General features: G+C 45.9%; 1 protein-coding gene across 2 annotated transcripts; it reads left to right on the plus strand.

Annotated features, from left to right (window-relative positions):
* The first annotated feature begins 274 nt into the window (after positions 1–274).
* Positions 275–13,121, plus strand: LOC141565003 (uncharacterized). 2 transcript variants are annotated; one of them, XM_074307959.1, is made up of 5 exons: positions 275–579; positions 1,448–1,537; positions 4,154–4,280; positions 5,613–5,708; positions 10,732–13,121. In XM_074307959.1, exons 2-5 carry the CDS (start codon positions 1,505–1,507, stop codon positions 12,273–12,275), a joined length of 1,800 nt encoding a protein of 599 aa, XP_074164060.1. In that variant the 5' UTR covers positions 275–579; positions 1,448–1,504; the 3' UTR covers positions 12,276–13,121. The 2 variants fall into 2 exon arrangements, with proteins under 2 accessions (XP_074164060.1, XP_074164061.1); XM_074307960.1 differs by lacking the exon at positions 275–579 and adding an exon at positions 2,089–2,275 and having other exon boundaries at positions 1,482–1,537.
* The last annotated feature ends 7,169 nt before the right edge of the window (positions 13,122–20,290 follow it).

Raw genomic sequence — 20,290 nt, forward strand, 5'->3', positions numbered from 1 at the left:
GGGACCCCTGCCTGGGCGTGAGGGACGTGGGGGAGAAACGACCGGGACTCTCGGAGGGACGGACGGAGGGAGGGAGGCTCTGGATGTCCCGGCTCGCCACAAGGTGAGCGTGGGGGGGAGCGCGGGAGGAAAGCTGGACGTGCAGGGGGGCTGTGGAGGGCTCTCAGAGAGGCAGCGAGAGGGGGAAGGCGGGGCCGCGGGAACTTGGGGGTGGGGTTTGGGGCCTGGGCGGAGTCCGGAGTGGGAAAGGGCTCTCCCAGTGGCCCCGCCGTTCATGTGACGGAGGGCTGGGCCTGGGGAGGAGAGGCTGGCTCCGGGCTCCGGCTCCGGGGGCCATTGGAGGAAAGGGAAGACTCTGGGCTCTCGGCGGGACCGGGCAGGCTGCCTGCAGGCGGAAACCTCGGCCGTGGGTCTCCCGGCCTCCTTCCCCGAAGCTGAGATCCCCGGCCTCCGCTCTGAGCGAGAGCGCGCCGTTTCCTCCTCTCCGAGCCGAGATCTCCGCCGCCTCCTCTCCAGAGCCCCGGCCTCCTTCCCGGGAGCCGGACCGCGCCTGGCCGGCTCTGTGCTTGCCGCCCTCAGGTAGGTCGGAATCCGGAAGCCTCGCGCTGCCCGCTTCTGCCGGCCGCCTTTTCCCACGAGCCCTCCGGGCCGCCGGGGACCCTCCCCTCCCCCAGCGCCCCCGGGCACTGCAGGCTCCCCCTCCCGTCCCGGGGTCCTGGAGCTCCTTTTGTCCCCGGGCCACACTCACCCCCACTCCGGCCTCCCCCCCGACCCTCGGACCGGCGTCAGCCCTTCTCTCCCAGCTCCGGGTAGAGATGCGCCGGTCCCGCCGGCCGCCCTGGGGCCCCACAGGGACCCGGAGTCCTGGCCCCGGGAGCAGACGCCGAGGCTCCCGCCGGCCTCCCTTGCCTGGCCCCGGGTTCCCCTGCTGGCTCCCAGCCGCTTCAGGCTCTGGCTCCCCGCCTCCCCTCCTGGGAGCAGAGAAGCAGCCTCCAGCTCCAAAATTAGGGCCCGGAGCCCTCCCCTGCACGTGGCAGGCCGGCTTTCCCAGAAACTTTGTTACTCCGCGCGCTTCCCAGACCCTCCTTCCCCGGGGCTCCTCCCCTCCCCCCCTTTTCCAGAGCCTTCAGCCGAACCCGAACCCTGGACAGGACTGTCTCCCAGCCCCACCCCCACCCCCATCCCCAACCCACCGAGCAGTCGGTGGAGTTCTAGGTGGGCTGAGGGGGAAGAGGGATGCTGAGGGCAGAGGACCGCCGGGAGGGGGCGCTCCGACTCGGGGGCCATCGAGGCTCCCATCCCATGGGAGGGGGGAGGTAAGAATCTGGAAGAGGAGGACGGAAGAAGTCCCCCTGCTGCCTCCCTCCTGCAGCTATGGGAGTCTCCCCCCCTGCGGGGGGGGGGGCTCTGTGATGCTGGGGGTCTCACGCTCCGTCAATCCCCCCAGGCCGGCCTCCTGCTCCTGAAGGAAGGAGTCCTGCTCCCGGCCCAGCCTGCGGCAGCCATGGCCCCTGGGAGGCGCAGACCCCCGGCCCAGGTGAGTGCGCCCCAGCCCCGGAGCCCCAGGCCATCTCCCCGGGCGGCCGACCCCGGCCGTTTTATAGAAGTGGGGGTGAAAGCGGTACGGGAGTGGCGCCGGGGCTTTGGCACTTTGGCCCCCAGATCGCTGCCTCCCGGGTTTGTTTTCCGTAAGATTTCCCTGCCGAGCACTGAGGCACAAGGACCGAGCGCCCGGGACTCTGAGTCCCCCCAGGTCTTGGCTCTCCTCTGGACCGTCCTCGTTCCAAGCTTCCCTGGGGACAAAGGCGGGAAAAGCTCGCTCTGCCCTTGGGGAGCTTCCGGTCTAAGGCAGACGCTCAGCAGCCCTGTGCACACAAGCTCTCTGCCGTGTAGACGAGGCGGTGGGGGGGGGGAGGCCGCAGCAGCCTGGGGACCAGCTGAGGTGGGAAGGAAGCCCGAGGAGGGGCTGGAGAGGAGCCACTGGAGAGGCAGAGTTGGGGGCTCGAAGATCAGGCTCAGCCGGGCGGAGGAGGGGAGTACGAAGTGAGGAGAGGGTGCCACGGGCCTTAGAAATCCCTTCTCCTTTAGGACCCAGAATGGTCAGGGGCCTTCCTAGCAACAGTCTGAATAAGGCGGCCCAGGATGCCTGGGAGCCGGCCCCAGCCCCGCGGGGGTCTGCAGGACCACGGGCAGCGCCCTTCGGTCCCCCAGGACACGCTTAGATGGACGTGTGCACTGAGATACCGGACTCGGTTTTGTCCACACATGTGCACTGGTGGGTGAGCCCTTTACCGTTACTGGTCCCCCCAGCAGCCCTGGGAGCTGATCATGTAGTGAAAAGAGACCCGTCAGTCTAAGAAGTACACTGTTTATTTCTATTTGAGGGGCAAAGAGTCATGGATTGACAGAGGGGGCAGCCCTAGCCATGCTGCATCAAAGCCAAAATGTCACATGCCTTTGCTGCATGATTGCTTTCATTTGTTAATGGCCTATATTCATTTGGTTTTATATTTAATTATATAGAAATAAGAATAATATGGGGAAAGGAAGTTCTTTCGTTTACCATAAAGGTCAAATTTTGTTAACCAAGACTGGGGTTTGATCTAATCCATAAGAAAGACATTGTCAGTTTCTGTTCCAATTTGAGTCTATGCGCTGCTGACACAAGTGCTGCCAGTTTCCTTGTGGGGGGGGGGTAGGGGAGAAGGATCTAAATGTGCCCCTGGAACTCTGGAATCCGGGAGAACAAAAATCAAGAGAATGGGCTGCAGAGATCGATGAACAACATACCGGAGAGCTTGACCAGACCTATTGATACTTGGGACAGATTATCTATTTCTCCAACCTCTTAAACCTCTTAGTTCCAGCCGAGGTGCTAAGATGGATCTGACCATCATTTTCTTCCAATTCCAATATAGCAATACGACTCCATTTTAGACTTTCTTTTTATTTTTGAGCAGTTCTCTTATCTCATGAGGGTAGAGTTCTTTCAACTTTTTCATTTTGATTTCTTTAATAAAACAGCAGATTTATGCTCTATGTGGAATCCATTTTTTATCTTTAACTTGTCTTATTTCTATTTCTAAACAATTAGGGAACGGATCTTTTTTTCATCTTTTGAGATTCCCAAGATTTTGTGTGTGCCTTTCCTTTTAGAGTCTCTTGACTCTTTGTGATGTTAGGTCATTTTGTTCATATCCAACTCTCCAAGACCCCATTTGGGTTTTCTTGGCAAAGACACTGGAGTAATCTGCCATTTCCTTCTATAGCTCATTTTAGAGATGAGGAAGCGGAGGCAAACAGAGTTGAGTGACTTGCCCAGACTCACATATTTACAAGAATCTGAGGCAGGATTTGTTTTTTTTGTTCATTTGCTTTTTCTTTCTCGAACCTTTTTTCCCTTTAGGTCTGACTTTGATAGACATGGAAATACATTTAAAAGACTCACACATATTTAACCTAGATCATATTGTTTGCTGTCTTGGAGAGGGGGAGAGGTAAAGGAGGGAGGTAGAAAAATTTGGAACACAAGGTCTTACAAAAATGAATGATAATATGTTATCAATGATAATTGATAATTTTTACATGTAGTTGGAAAAAATTAAATACTATTGAGGGGGAAAAAAGATTATAGTACATTGATACATACATACAATAATTCTTTTCATGTTTTCATCTAGATAAGACTTTATTTCAGTCACTCAGGAAATAAGCTGAATCTTTTCTTTTTCTTTACTCTCTTTTCAGTGATCATAGGAAACTTCCTCCTACTCCCCCATCCCAGAATACACAGCATCTTGCCAACTCTTCATGGAATTTTCTTTAGAACATATTATTTATGTCTGTTCTGATGAAGAACATGACCTTCTCTTTCTCCTCCAGAGATCCTTGTATCTATCTCTGATAGATCACACAGGGAAAAGCAATTCATAGTAACATATGTCCGTTTTATTCCAAGTGCAAATTAAAAAAAAAAAAAAAAAGCTTTTCTCAAAAAGGAAACTTAGAACTTTTTGACTGGTTCTAAGTATTGGCTCTGACACATTGGGGAAATATCTTCTCTGTTCAGTTGCCTCCTGTAAGTTGGTGAACATTGGATGAGCTGAATTTTGAAATCTTTCAGTTTTAAGTCTCATTACTTTTGATTATTTAGGAGATGGTGACCTTCCAGGATGTGGCTGTGGACTTCACCCCGGAGGAGTGGGGCCTCTTGGATCCTTCTCAAAAGGAGCTATACAAAGAGGTTATGCTGGAGAATACCTGGAACCTGCTTTCCCTAGGTAAGGACACTTCCCCTAGGATTAGGAATCTACCATCGAAGGGACAGCCTTCTTTCCCTCTCCCACAGTAGTCAGTTATTAGAAAACCTAAAATAGAGATCTTTGCAGTCCAAGAGACAGGGTTCTCCTGCTCCCTGATTTTCCTGTAAAAAGTCTTTGCATCATGAGATAAGTTGAGAGTTTTCTTTGCTGCCCCTGAAGCTGTCACTTACTGGTTTTAGGGAGCCTGAGGTATTGAAGATTCGCAGACTGAGAGTCACCTCAGAGCTTGTTCTAGTCCCACCTCTCCCTGAACGCAAATGTTGTCTGCCGGATTTCTGAAACCTGTTGGGCAGTGAGGGGAAGCCCCCAGCTCCCAAACCAGCCTCTTCCCCTTTGGGTTGGGTCACAGCTCCTATCCTGACTCTCAGAAGCCTGGTATAACAAGCGTGTCCTTGTTCTTCCCTCATTCTTCCCCAAAATTCCAGCACAAATGGTGCAAAAGGAAAGGAAGGAATGTACGCATTTATGTAGCCCTACTATATGCCAGCACTGTGCTTAAAATGTTATTTAATGTGATCCTCACAGCAAATCTTTGAGTTAATCTGGACTTCTTAAAACTTTTTTCACTCATGACCCCTTTTTGCCCGAGAAATTTTTACATGACCCTGGATATATAAGTTTATAAAAATAAGTATATAAATCAAACATTTACTGATCATAAATCACAGTTTTATGACTTCCACACCCAGTTAAAAGTATCACATATACTAGAATTTAAGAGGATGAGAATTAAATGATATTATTATTTACATTTTACAGTTGAAGAAACTCAGGCAAACAGAGGTTAAATGACTTGTCTGGCTCTTGGCCAATAAGACACTAAGTGCTTCCTGAATCCAGCCCCAGCTCTCTCTACTGCCCCCTCTCCCCCCCCCCCCCCCCCCCCCCACAGCTGCCTCTGGTTTCTAGATAATAGAATCTCTGGGTTTAGCCCTCTAGGAAGGAAGCTTCCAATGATCTCCTTTCCATCACCCACCAAAGCTCCCAACAATAAACATCATAGAAAAGGTTCTTGGGGAGTCCTGGGGACACCTTATATCCCTTCTTGTCTGCCCCCCTGTCCTATTTTTTTTTTCCTTCTTTTTCTGAGGCTGGGGTTAAGTGACTTGCCCAGGGTCACACAATTAGGAAGTGTTAAGTGTCTGAGACCAGATTTGAACTCGGGTCCTCCTGAATTCAGGGCTGGTGCTCTATCCACTGCGCCACCCAGCTGCCCCTGCCCCCCTGTCCTAAGGAGAACTGAATCACAAGTGTCCCTCATCATCATCTCTTCCTTGTTCCCATGCCCAGGACTTCCTCTTCCCAGAGAAGATTTGCTCTCCCATTTTGAGCGAGGGGAAGGTCCGTGGATGCTTGAGCGAGAAGATTCCAGAGGCCGCTGCCCAGGTGAGTGAAGTGAAGCAGGTGTATGAGGGCTGTTCCCCAAGAGGCAGCCCCGTGTCACAGGGAGGGGGTGCCGGACCGGGGGCGGGACCACCATTTCCAATTCTTTCTCAGATACTTTTTAGCAGTAGGAAAGTCCCTGATCCCCAGTTTCCCAGTCTGTGAAAGTCAGGGGCTGGATGACTAAAGGAGGGGGCCATCTTGAGGCGTTTGGCTATGAAAGGGAAGAGAGATACAGGTAACATCTATAGGGGATGGATGGATGAAGTTAGGGTTTTTTGAAGACTGAGGAGAAATGGTTTCCTTTGTGGCAGGAGTAGAAATGGAGCGATTAAAAATTAATGAGAAAATGGAGATGATAAAGTCGAGAATATGCTGGAGGAGGAGATGGATGTTATAGGATTGTTTAGACATCTGCCTTGTGAAAAACTTCATGAGAGACTGTAGTAAAGGGGGACAAAAAGGCTTTGGGGAGATGAAGGGGGCTAAGAGAGCTTTTTGTAATTGTCTGATTGTCTCACTGAAATATAAGGCCAAGTTCTCAGCCAAGAGAGCAGTGGGAGATATTTGTGTGGGAGTGTTGGGGGGGGATAAAAGGTTTTGAAAAAGCTGCTTTGGTGAGTGGGTCAGCGAGGGAGATGTCAAAGGGGGGGCCCACCCAAGCTTCTGTTACTTACATTTATAGTGGACCCTGGTATCCTGGTTTCAGGATTTTCTCTCTCTTCATTCAGCATTGAGTGGGAATGAAAGCCAGAGTCTTCTCTGGAAATAATACAAAGCATAAGTCATCAACCTAAGTCCCTTTCCTGATCTTTGGGGCCCAGTCTTTGTCTCCATTCTTGGGGAATCATTGGCCAGATCCATGTTGGTAACTGCCAGCCTTGATTGAGATAGACACCCGTAACAGGGGATCTTCCAGCTGCCTTTGGGACCCCCACGGTGGGCTCTGATCAGCTTCCATTCACATGAGAACTAGACAAAGGGAACCCCTGTAGGGGAGAGGAGAAAACAGGACTGAGGCCAGAAACCTGCATTTGACCATGGAGAGGGACTAGATTCCTGGGACCGAGGTAGAGGTTGGGCCTGAATCAGCCCTGGGCCCAGGTAGTCCATCAACAAACATTCCTGAAGTGCCTCCTATATTCTAGGCCTTGGGCTAAGCTCTGAGAGTATGAAGAAGGACAAGATGGTCCTTGTTATCTGGGAGCTCACAATTTAGTGTAAAAACAGGGAGAGCCCCAGTCTCAGCTGATCCAGTCAAAGGAAGGGGTTGTGAGGAGGAAAAATGTTAAACTCAATAGGAAGATAAATAAATACAAGGAGAGAGGAGAATGACGGTTCCAAAAGGAGAGCAGTGGGCTTGAGGAGAAGATAGTCAAGATGATAATAAGAGCTAACAATTATGTAGTGCCCTGTATGTGCTAAAACTCTGCAAGTATGATTCCAGTTGATTTAGCATGAAAAGCTCAGAAAATAGGTGCTAATCTCCTCATTGTGCAAATAAGGAAACCGAGGCAAGCTGACATTGCCCAAGGCTACATTGCTAAGAAGTTTCTGAGGTAAGAACTTGGGTCTTCTTGACGTCAGGCCCAGCTCTCCATCTATTGGGCCACCCTGTATTTTGGTTTTTAACCAGAATGCAGTGAAAATGTTTCTTCACACATGGATGAGGTAGAAAATGGGAGGAGAATTTTACAAGGTATTTGCTGAGAGTTGGAACTTTTTAAAATTTTAGCTCCCTTTCCAGCCAACAAAATTAACATGAAGTGTTAGGTACTGTGGGGAAGATAATTTTTTCTATTGGGTAATGACAAGTAGTGTATTAAGTGATAAATGTACTTGAAGGTCAATTGCACTTTTTTTTTTTTTTAGCCGAGGCAATTAGAATTACGTGACTTGCCCAGTGTTAAGTGTTGTGTCTGAGGGTAGATTTGAACTCAGATCCTCTTGACTTCAGGGCTGGTGCTCTATCCACTGCGCCATCTAGCTGCCCAGGTTTTATTTTCTTTTAAACAATGTTTACATATTTAAAAAAAAAAAAAAAAAAAGAAAACTTCTAAGGAAAAATCTCTTTGGAGTTAGCTTTCTTCTTTCTATCATTGGCCTACTAGCTATTCTTTTACAAAAACTTCTGAATGACTTGACCTGGGTTTCCAAGCAATTCCTTTGGAAATTTGCTCAACTGAAGAGTATTAATCGTGTGCAGGAAGCAGAAAGCAGTCCCCCCAGTATCATGAGAAGCAGCATAAGGACCGGTTTTGTAGAATGTTGGGACAATCCTCGGTGGCTTGTAATGTGCTCGTGGTTTTCAAAGAGCCTGCCATCTGTACAAATGTGTGTAACATCTTGATCTGGTGATCGCCCTGCTGGTGCTTAAGAGGTACCCTGGGAATGAGGGAACTACTCTGGGGCAGTGACAGCCAGACAATGGCCGTAATTTGGCCATCCTCTTGGAATCCATTTGCATTGGGATTTCAAATGGTTATGTCTCTTGGGAAACAATTTGATATTAGATTGAGAAACTGAAAAAAACACATGTTGCACTTAGTCTGAAGTGAGCAGAGTTGGATGTAATCACTGTACGACCTGGAAAAGCATTGTATGAATCATCACGATAGTTTGGAACCAGTGCAGAAAGAAAACTGTTCCCGAGGAAAATGTTGATTTTTATTGTTGATATTTGTTCCATTTTTGTTTTAAAATATTTATAACAAAACCAGGCAATTATTTTCTACTAAAACTTCCATTGAGCCGCTTTTTGCTCAAACCTTGAAGGCCATTATTATCAATTCCTAAAGGGTTCATCAACCACAAAATGGCAATGGCTGCAATGGGACTAATAGCAAAGCATGCCATCCTCTTCCTGAAAAAAGGGGTCACCAGGGAAAGTAAATTATTCCTATAGATAGGAGAAGTAATGGAATGATATGGATAGTTAGTATATGTTCTAGAAGTGACAAAACTAGGGATTTGAATACAACATAAGAAAAGCTGGGTACAATAATGAAAATAACTATATAACAGAATTAGTGCTCAGCCTGGCATGTGAAATTTCAAAGAATGACTGTGATAATGCATTAGAATTGATCAATAAAGAGAAACAAGAAGAGCCATGACTTCATAAAAGGTGTAGTCAAATTTGAAGAAAGGATTGAAGTGCAATGGCTGTCCTGTGGAGGGAGGGGGAAAGTGGAGAGCCTGACTTGCCTCTTAGGAATGTGGGGTTCTTGCTTCTGGCAAGTCTTTAGAGATGTCAGGTCCTAGCTGGGTTTTATTCATCTTGAATCTTGGAGGCTCCATTGGATCTTTTTGCATTTCCACCATCTAAATAACTCTTTGCTTAGCTCCAGAATTGCTCCTTGCTGATCCGGCGGATAGAGTGAACTGGAGCTAGCTTATCTGCATCTTGAGCACAGATTTCTCTAGGGCTATCCTTATCTTTTCTGGAATGGCATCTTCATCAGGTCTTTGCAAGTCTGGGTCATCTGCATTCATAATTTCATTGAGAGCTAGGTCAGTGTACTTCTATAATCGACCTTGTCCTTTGATTGTCCCTGTCGAGCAATTGCATCATGTTGAATTTCTCCGTTTGCATCCACCTGATGGCAATGCATTGGTCATTTTCTTTCTTCTCCTTTCACCAGTGGGTACTAGATCATATGTATTTCACCTCCATCTCCAAAATACTCTAAAGAATGAGATATCCAACTTTCCTGATGATACCCATAAAGGGGAAGTTCTCTCTGACCAGTAGGAGAAGATAGGGATCTCAGGAACTCCTCCCCTGAGATTTCTTGCTCCCTGGTATGTCCTGCAGATTAGGAGGCTTCCCCCACTGGACTTGGAGCATTTGTGTCCCAGGCTGGGTCACAAACCCCAATGTTAGGCTGCTTGTCCAAGTGTGAAGATGATGGGATAACCATGATTGGGAGAATACAAGCATTCCAAACCTTCTGCAGGCATTTAGGAGATGTGTACCTTCTCTGAGCCTCAGGCAAAGACCTACACTGAAAGCATAGCACCTACAGTCAATACAGAGAACCATGAGGTTTATCCCTGGGAATCTGCTAAAATAGGCTGACATAGCCATGGTCTATACAGTCAATAAGAAGGGAAAGAACCCCAGGAGACGGGCTGGGCCTGATCGCATCGGGGATCATTGTCTAAACCTGGTGCTTGGCAATGATAGCCTTCTATTCCAATGTGAGATATTGGTCTATTCCCTACAGTCAGGGAACTTAGGGATGGCTTCCCAAAGAAATTCTTTTTCTGAGTGCCAACTGGTAATCACCATTTTTAATAATCACACTTAAAATTAATGACAGAATGTGCCAAAAATGAAAGGTTTAGAAAAACCAACCAAATTTGCAATTCAAAAAAGTCTGAACTCATATAATTTGAATTTCTTTACAATACATTTCTCATAGTGTTCATTAACTCATTCTTATACAGCAGGACTGCTGAAATGATCTAACAGACATGCTAAGACTACTTATATTTGGTACTTGTTAAAACTGCTGCTTATATTATGGTTTGTTTCCACACTTATAAAGATAAACAAGTGAATAATAGAATAGTTTCTCGTACCATGAACAGAGCATGCCCAGTCAGTTTCGCTCTCAGCTGCAGGGATGTCGGTCAATTCACTCTGTCTTCAGGAGCTCATGGCTTTAGTTGGGAATGTAATGAGAATGCTGCTCCTTTCTGTGTGGCAGGTTTGCTGTGAGTATCCATTTTCCCCCCATTGTTATTGTATGTGAAACTCTTTGTAAATTAAATTATCTTTGTAAGCTCTTTGTAAATTAAATTATTTGTAAAATTAAATTATCCTGGGAATGTGAACTTATGGCATTTTCAAGTGATTGATACTACTCATTTAATTTTGAAGACTAATTAATCTCTAGGGAAATGGATTATAAACCAGATGACATTCAATGGAGAGAAGAGGATATTTAAGTATGGGTATATGGTCCTTACATATATATATATATATATGTATATATATATATTTGTTTCTTTGTTTCAGATGGAGAGACTACGCTGAGCGTTTCTTTGGAAGGATCACAACAGCAAAGATTCAGGAAAAATGGTCACCGTGACTTCAATATGAGGGAAATCTGTGACTTTGGTATCAAGACAGAGAAAAATCAAAAGAATCATTGCAACTTTGATAAAGATGAAAATTTCAGACAATATTCAGTTCTAATTCGCTATAAGAAAATGATATCAGGGAATGATTCTTCTCAAAATAGTAAATATAGGGAATGCTCTGCTGAACCAGTAGAGATTGTTAAGTCTCTTGAGAAGCTTCCTGAAGGACACACTTATCAGTATGAGATGGCCTTCAGCTTGAATTCAGACCTTATTAGACCTCAGAACAGTCATACTGGTGAGATGCTTTGTATCTATAATGACGGTGAAAAGGCCTTCAATCCTAACTCAAAGCTCACTGGGCACCAGAAAGTCCAGGATGCAGAGGAACATTACAGGTGCAATCAATGTGGCAGAGCCTTTAAGCGCCAGTCATCCCTTGTTTCCCACCAGAGAATTCATACCAGAGAGAAGTCTTATGAGTGTCGTGAATGTGGTAAAACTTTTAGTGAAAAGGCCTCCCTTACTGTACATCGGAGAAGCCACAGAGGAAAGAAACTTTACGAGTGTAGTCAGTGCAGAAAAACTTTCCGGCAGAGATGCAGTCTGGTTGAACATCAGAGAATCCACACTGGGGAGAAGCCTTATGAGTGTAGCGAATGTGGAAAGACCTTCAGACACAGCTCCAGTCTTGCTGAGCATCAGAGAATCCACACTGGGGAGAAGCCGTTTGAATGTGGTCAGTGTGGAAAGAGCTTCAGACAGAGCTCCAATCTCGCCGAGCATAAGAGGATCCACACTGGAGAGAAGCCCTATAAGTGTAAGCAGTGTGGGAAGTGTTTCAGACACAGCTCGAGCATCGCCAATCATCGGAAAATCCACACCGGGCAGAAACCTTATGAGTGTAATCAGTGCGGGAAGACTTTCAGGTGCAACTCCAAACTTGCGCTACACCAGAGAATCCACACTGGGGAGAAGCTGTACGAGTGCAATGACTGTGGAAAGACTTTTACAAACACCTCCCATCTTGCTCTACACCAGAGAGTCCACACTGGAGAGAAGCCTTACGAATGTAAACAATGTGGAAAGGCCTTCACACAGAGCTCCAGCCTCGCTAAGCACGAGAGAATCCACACTGGAGAGAAGCCCTATAAATGTAATCAGTGTGGAAAGACTTTCAGACAGAGCTCCAATCTTGCTGAGCATAAGAGAATCCACACTGGAGAGAAGCCTTACGAATGTGATCACTGTGGAAAGACTTTCAGCTTCAACTCCAAACTTGTTCTCCATCATAGGATCCACACCGGGGAAAAGCCTTATGAATGTAACGAATGTGGAAAGACCTTCAGACTCAGCTCCCATCTTGTTCTCCATCACAGGATCCACACTGGAGAGAAACCTTATGAATGTAACCAGTGTGGGAAGACCTTCCGGCAGCAATCATCCCTTATTTCCCATCGAAGAATTCATACGAGATAGAAATCTTTTCCCTGTACTGAATGAGGAAAGGTGTTCATATGGAGCATAGAGATTGTCGGCCACCAAAAGATTCATTTTGGGAGCAATCTCTGTGTGGGCTCAATGTGGGAAGACCTCCAGCCCGAGAGCATCAGGGGATTCACAGCGAGCACTCCTAAATGTACCAATTGAGGAGACACCTTTTATTGAAGAGGGATGTCCCTAGACACCACAATATTCATACTGAAAAGAAGGCTTACAAAAGCAATGATTGTGGGAAAACTTTGACATGGAGCTCAGACTTGACTGTACATTGGAGAAATTATGGTGGAGAAAAAACTTATGGATCTAATTAACAAGGGAAGAACTTTTGCTTGAATATAGACTTAATTAGACACCTGAAATTTCAAAATGTGCATAAAGCTCTATAAATAGAATGAATTTTCCCATGAAATATTGTTTTTAGTACACTTCAATTATATTCCATAGCATCCATCTACCATAATTTCATTTGCCATTTCCCATTAATTAATATTTGTTTCCCGTTCTTTGTTAATACAAAAAATCTGGTATGAACATTTTGGAAATTGTTGGGCATTTCTTTTTGTACTGATTTCTTTATTCTGATAAGTGGCCCAGTGAATAGAGTGCTGCTCTGGAAGCTACAAGATCTGAATTCAAATTCAGTCTAACACTTACTAGCTGTGTGACCCCACGCAAATCACTTAATCTATTACTGCCTCAGTTTCCCCCATCTATTGTAAAATGTGTATACTGATAACACCTGCCTCTTAGGATTTATATAAGAATCAAATGAGATAATACCTGTGAAGTACTTTGCAAACATTAAATCATTATTTAAATGCTTATTCTCATAATTCCTCGGGTCATAATTCTCATAGTGGAGTTAAAAGATTGGACAATTATTCACGTTCTTATCATTGAAATTGATATTCAGAACACTACAGAGGAAGGTAGCATGTTGTAATGATGGGGCACTAAGTTTAAAGCCTAGAAGATTTCAGTTCAAATCCTACCTCGGAGATTCTCTAGCTGTATAACTGTCCAATGAATTCTCTCTGTCCCAATTTACTCATCTCTAAAATGAGGTAGTTCTTAGTGACTTCTCTGGTCTTTTCCAAGTACAAATCAGTGTTCCCTTGAAAAGTGTCCACATGTCTCTTTCCACAGTCTCTTACAATATCCTCTAGAATATCCAGAAGGAGACCTAGCTGGACCAGATCTCCATTGCATTCACCTCCTGAGCCAGATCTCAGTCCTGTCTCAGGGTAGGAAGGAGTGCCAGCATTCTAGCTTATGGCCAGTGGGGACCCTGCCAGAGTACACAGGCCAGGAGAGTAGTCAAAACAGCTTTCCTTAGGTTATAACTGACAACTTACAGGACCCCCCCTCCCCCCCCACACACAAAAATTCTGAAGCTTGGAACAGTGCCTCCTCAACCTTGAAAATAGCCCAATTTTAAAAGTTAAAGAGATGGGAAAAATGAGGAAATAACTGGGAAAAAATCCTGACCAGAGAAAGTTATGGCGATAGGGAAGTCAGAAGACAACAAAGTCAAGACTGCTACATCCAAGCCTCAAAGAGACGTGAATTGGTCTCAGCTCAAAATATATAATGAAAGAGCTCAAAAGGGATTTTGAAAATCAAATAAGAGGGAAAATGGGGGGGGGGGGAAATGATAGTAATGCCAAAAAAAAAAAAGAATGGGAAAAAGAGTCAACAGTTTGGTAAAGGAGATACCAAAAAATATTGAAGAAAATAACACCTACATTAAGAGGCACAAAAATTCACTGAAGAAAAGAATTCCTTATAAAGTAGGACTGACCAAATAGAAAAAAAGGTATGAAAACTCACTGAAGAAAATATTTCCTTAAAAATTAGAATTGTGTAAGTCAAAGTGAATGATTTTATGAAACATCAAGAAACAACATAACGATCAAAAGAATGAAAAGAAGAAAATGTGAAATATTTCAGTGGAAAAATAATTGATTTGAAAAATGGGGTGGAGGAGAGAGAATATAAGAATTATTAGACTACTTGAAAGGCATGATTAAAAAAAAAAAAGCCTAGCCAATATTTTTGTTTTTGTAAAATTCATTTTAAACTTAAATACGAAATGATAAAAAGAAAAATAAATTCCATGTACATAGCAGAACATGAGAGGATCCAATATAAAATAGGTTTCCATTTCACAAAAACTTAACTCCTTCCTACACATTTTCAAAGGAACCCAGCTTTTCTTTGCTTCTTTCTAACCTAGAGAAGGTTACAATTAAACGTAAAAATCCAGCTAGATCTCCCTGATTTGGGAAATAAGTGATTTTATTTATCTTATTTATAGATAGATATACGCCTATTATATACCTTATTATACCCCTAGAATTCTAGAACTTTAGAACAAGAGTCAAGAGAATGAATCAAGAGGCAGACTAATGGATGATAAGCAGGAAAGGTTGACTAGATTTAAAAATATCTTGACATTTGGGAAAGGGCATATATTTTTCAACTTTTTACAAGTGGAACGTAAGTTTGGCCAACACGCTTGTTATCTGATAGGCTTCCATTTCCATCAAATGATGGATGCAGTGTTTGATTATGTGCATAAAATTATTTTGCTTTGGAATTATTTTGATTTCTCCTTTAAAACACCTGATTTCAGCTATCCTTTAATCCCTGTTTCATTCTTAACTTATTTTTCTTATTTAACTCCAGTACAATTAAGGAATTTATTGATTTTTGCCAAATTTCTGAGATTCCCAAGAATTTACATATCTTACCCTTTTCTGAGAATCTCTTGAGTCACAGTTGCCCAGTATTGATTCATAATCTGGGCTCTCACTAGAGGAAGTGCCTGATAATTGATCCCTACCTGATTCTCTAATTCACTCCCAGTAGAAGCCATTCCCAACTTTTTTCCTTAATTCTCCACATTCATCCCACACTATAGGACTTTGAACTCTAAACCAACAACCTCCTCATTTCTCACCTGTCTCCACTCCTCTGATACTTCTGCCCCACACCCCGGGAAGTTCATTATTGGGACAACCTCATTGTCTTGTAACAGCTCAGGAGCATGTCCGCTCTGTCTCATCGTCTCTCTGCTTAGAGGCATGAACTCCAAGCTTCCTTTAAAGAACGCTCACCTGGCTGGACCCCCTTGGACTTTAGATTCTCTTCGGTGCCCCTTAGCTGCTCCCTCCTTCCCTCACCCCCAAACTCGGCCCGGTCTCCCAGGCTCTGCCCCCGGCCTGCTGCTCTTCGCCCTCTCCGCTCTCTCTCCTGAACTGATTTAATTTCCGTCTCTCGTGGGAAGACTCCCAGATCATCGTGGACAGGAGACGCAGGAGACCTGTCCTTGTCTGAAAGCTGGAAGTCACTGGGTATCACAATATTTACAGTGGAAAAAAAAAATCAGGAAAGTAAAATCTGTGGGAAGGCCTGGAGCCCGCCCTCGTCTGTAATCGGAGATAGGCTGGAGATAAAGCTTATGGACCCAACTAAGGAGGAAGGCCTCTTGCCGCAGTCCAGGCCCCATTGGACGTCACAGATTGCCGAAAACCCTGGAAATGGATTGACTTTTTTCTGATGCCCTTCCCTCTGAAATACTCCACTGCATTTCTGCACCACACCTTCTTTCAACGTCCCATCCTGCATGACATATTTTGGGGTCCCGTAGTCCATCTTCCGTCATTCCACCGCTCAGAGTTCCGAAGCTCTGCTCACTTGATTTTGCATTAATTCCCACGCCCTGCCAAGGTTTCCCTGCAACCCTCTCATCATCGTCATTTCTTACCACGCATTATATCTCATCACATTCATGCAAATGACAGGTATTTTAGGGAACCTATTTTCTTTAGTCACACAGACGTTTCAAGAGCTGTATGTGGTCTTTTCCTCCTTGCCTAGGGAGTATCAGTTCAGAGAGGGGGGATGAATGTTCATCTAACAATCAAACTCGGCAAAACTAAGAGCTCTGCGCTTCACTCCCTCCTCCCCTTCCCGCAGAAAAAGAGGCAAAAAGGAGACTTGGATGTTCTGAATGCTGATACAATAGAACAACAGGAAGGCCAGAAGAAGTCAGAAGTTTTGGGACTATTCAAGTCTTTAAAATCTCAAAAAAGAAAAGCAAGAAAAGAAATCATTTCCCACGCAATCCTGATTCCCGATTATATGTGTGTAAAATACGAGAAATGTGTATGTAATGAGTAATAAGTGTCATGATCACTACCACAGAGTGGGCTCCTTTTATTTCACGGTCGTACATTTTGAAATAAAAAATCAAATGCTGACAGTTGTTGCCAGTCTTGCAGCTGTGCTCTATGGGGTAGCACGACTTGTGGTTCGTTTCTGCCTGAGGAGAACCAACCGAGAAAGGCCCAGAATTAAGGGGGTCCGATGGGCTCCTGCAGAAGCCGGGATTTTAGCTGAGACTCCAAGGGAGCCAGGAAGTGAAACTGAGGGGGCGAGGGGGGGGCCCCATCCAGGCGCGGGGGGCGCCAGGGCCACAGTCGGGGTGGAGGACGTCGGGCACGCCAGGGCCCCGGGCCGCAGCCCGCGAGAAGGGCGGCTGGAAGCAGTAAGTGGCGGGGCCGGGGGGCGCGGGATCCGGCGGACTGTGCCAATGCCCCTGCCGTGCGCTGAGGACCACCTCCTTCGCTGGCCGGGATGGGGGAGGGGAGGAGCTGGAAGAGACCGCGGCGGCTTCTGGGGGCGCCGAGTCAGGGCCGGGGGGGGGGCGGTTAAATGGGGGGGAGAGAGAGATGAGTGCCGGGGGGGGGGGTGCACAGGGGTCCCGCGTGGGGAGGAGCAGATTAGGGATGGGCGCAGTGGGGGCGCTGGGAATGATGGGAGGCGGTTCCGGGGGCCCAGGGAGACTCCGGACGCCCGGGTCCTGGGGGGGCATTTGGGGAGCTCAGGGCTTGGGACGCCCAGCCCAGCGCCAGCCTCGCACACCGCCGCCACCTGAACGGCGACAGGGGGAGAACCTCCGACCCCGCTAAGAGGGAGCAGAAGGCGGAGGCGGCGTGAGGCCTTCTGGGAAATGTAGTCCCGAGGCCGCGAAGGCTTAGGAGAAGGGGCGGGGCTGTAGGAAGGCTTCAAAGGCTCCCCTCCTCTTCTCCCCCCGACCCCCGACCCCGGCTCCCCGCTTTTCTTTCCTGCCCCTGTGGGTGTATGTGGTGAGAGTGTGTCTTTGTGAGTATTTGTGTGGTGTGTGCCAGTGGTGCGCGTGCATTAAGTCTAGGGTGATGTGTGTGTGGCGCGTGTGTGTTAATGTATGTGTGCATTTGGTGTTGTGTCTGAGTGTTGTGTGGGGTGAGTGGGCGTGCTGATCTCTGTATTTGTGTGTTAATGTGAGTGTATTTGTGTGTTGTGTCTGAGAGTTGTGTGTGGTGAGTGGGCGTGCTGATCTCTGTATTTGTGTGTTAATGTGAGTGTATTTGTGTGTTGTGTCTGAGTGTTGTGTGTTGTGAGGGGGTGTGCTGATCTCTGTATTTGTGTGTTAATGTGAGTGTATTTGTGTGTTGTGTCTGAGTGTTGTGTGTGGTGAGTGGGCGTGCTGATCTCTGTATTTGTGTGTTAATGTGAGTGTATTTGTGTGTTGTGTCTGAGAGTTGTGTGTGGTGAGTGGGCGTGCTGATCTCTGTATTTGTGTGTTAATGTGAGTGTATTTGTGTGTTGTGAGGGGGTGTGCTGATCTCTGTATTTGTGTGTTAATGTGAGTGTATTTGTGTGTTGTGTCTGAGAGTTGTGTGTGGTGAGTGGGCGTGCTGATCTCTGTATTTGTGTGTTAATGTGAGTGTATTTGTGTGTTGTGTCTGAGTGTTGTGTGTGGTGAGTGGGCGTGCTGATCTCTGTATTTATGTGTTAATGTGAGTTTATTTGTGTGTTGTGTCTGAGTGTTGTGTGGGGTGAGTGGGCGTGCTGATCTCTGTATTTGTGTGGTGAATGTGAGTGTATTTGTGTGTTGTGTGTGTAAGTGTGTGGTGAGTGGGTGTGCTGATCTCTGTATTTGTGTGTGAATGTCAGTGTATTTGTGTGTTGTGTCTGAGTGTTGTGTGGGGTGAGTGGGCGTGCTGATCTCTGTATTTGTGTGGTGAATGTGAGTGTATTTGTGTGTTGTGTATGTGTGTAAGTGTGTGGTGAGTGGGTGTGCTGATCTCTGTATTTGTGTGTGAATGTCAGTGTATTTGTGTGTTGTGTCTGAGTGTTGTGTGTGGTGAGTGGGTGTGCTGATCTCTGTATGTGTGTGTTAATGTGTGTGTATTTGTGTGTTGTGTGTGTAAGTGTGTGGTGAGTGGGCGTGCTGATCTCTGTATGTGTGTGTTAATGTGTGTGTATTTGTGTGTTGTGTGTGTAAGTGTGTGGTGAGTGGGCGTGCTGATCTCTGTATTTGTGTGTTACTGTGAGTGTATTTGTGTGTTGTGTATGTGTGTAAGTGTGTGGTGAGTGGGCGTGCTGATCTCTGTATTTGTGTGTTAATGTGAGTGTATTTGTGTGTTGTGTCTGAGTGTTGTGTGGTGAGTGGGCGTGCTGATCTCTGTATTTGTGTAGTGAATGTGAGTGTATTTGTGTGTTGTGTATGTGTGTAAGTGTGGGGTGAGTGGGCGTGCTGATCTCTGTATTTGTGTAGTGAATGTGAGTGTATTTGTGTGTTGTGTATGTGTGTAAGTGTGGGGTGAGTGGGCGTGCTGATCTCTGTATTTGTGTGTTAATGTGAGTGTATTTGTGTGTTGTGTCTGAGTGTTGTGTGTGGTGAGTGGGTGTGCTGATCTCTGTATTTGTGTGTGAATGTCAGTGTATTTGTGCGTTGTGTCTGTGTGTTGTGTGTGGTGAGGGGATGTGCTGATCTCTGTATGTGTGTGTTAATGTGTGTGTATTTGTGTGTTGTGTGTGTAAGTGTGGGGTGAGTGGGCGTGCTGATCTCTGTATTTGTGTGTTAATGTGAGTGTATTTGTGTGTTGTGTATGTGTAAGTGTGTGGTGATTGGGTGTGCTGATCTCTGTATTTGTGTAGTGAAAGTGAGTGTATTTGTGTGTTGTGTATGTGTGTAAGTGTGGGGTGAGTGGGCGTGCTGATCTCTGTATTTGTGTGTTAATGTGAGTGTATTTGTGTGTTGTGTATGTGTGTAAATGTGTGGTGATTGGGCGTGCTGATATCTGTATTTGTGTAGTGAATGTGAGTGTATTTGTGTGTTGTGTATGTGTGTAAGTGTGGGGTGAGTGGGTGTGCTGATCTCTGTATTTGTGTGTTAATGTGAGTGTATTTGTGTGTTGTGTATGTGTGTAAGTGTGTGGTGATTGGGCGTGCTGATCTCTGTATTTGTGTAGTGAATGTGAGTGTATTTGTGTGTTGTGTATGTGTGTAAGTGTGGGGTGAGTGGGCGTGCTGATCTCTGTATTTGTGTGTTAATGTGAGTGTATTTGTGTGTTGTGTCTGAGTGTTGTGTGTGGTGAGGCGGCGTGCTGATCTCTGTATTTGTGTGTGAATGTCAGTGTATTTGTGCGTTGTGTCTGTGTGTTGTGTGTGGTGAGGGGATGTGCTGATCTCTGTATGTGTGTGTTAATGTGTGTGTATTTGTGTGTTGTGTGTGTAAGTGTGGGGTGAGTGGGCGTGCTGATCTCTGTATTTGTGTGTTAATGTGAGTGTATTTGTGTGTTGTGTATGTGTGTAAGTGTGTGGTGATTGGGCGTGCTGATCTCTGTATTTGTGTAGTGAATGTGAGTGTATTTGTGTGTTGTGTATGTGTGTAAGTGTGGGGTGAGTGGGCGTGCTGATCTCTGTATTTGTGTGTTAATGTGAGTGTATTTGTGTGTTGTGTATGTGTGTAAGTGTGTGGTGAGTGGGCGTGCTGATCTCTGTATTTATGTGTTAATGTGAGTGTATTTGTGTGTTGTGTATGTGTGTAAGTGTGTGGTGAGTGGGCGTGCTGATCTCCGTATTTATGTGTTAATGTGAGTGTATTTGTGTGTTGTGTATGTGTGTAAGTGTGGGGTGAGTGGGCGTGCTGATCTCTG

Source organism: Sminthopsis crassicaudata, chromosome 3 (genome assembly GCF_048593235.1).
Source record: "Sminthopsis crassicaudata isolate SCR6 chromosome 3, ASM4859323v1, whole genome shotgun sequence".
In the NCBI taxonomy this organism is placed as follows: domain Eukaryota; kingdom Metazoa; phylum Chordata; class Mammalia; order Dasyuromorphia; family Dasyuridae; genus Sminthopsis; species Sminthopsis crassicaudata.

What these genes read in the sequence shown, in the direction of transcription:
- LOC141565003 (XM_074307959.1), top strand. Translation starts at nt 1,505, where the DNA reads ATGGCCCCTGGGAGGCGCAGACCCCCGGCCCAG. An exon ending in GGCGCAGACCCCCGGCCCAG is followed by an intron (nt 1,538 to 4,153) that starts GTGAGTGCGCCC and finishes TTGATTATTTAG; the next exon opens with GAGATGGTGACCTTCCAGGA. An exon ending in TTCCAGAGGCCGCTGCCCAG is followed by an intron (nt 5,709 to 10,731) that starts GTGAGTGAAGTG and finishes TCTTTGTTTCAG; the next exon opens with ATGGAGAGACTACGCTGAGC.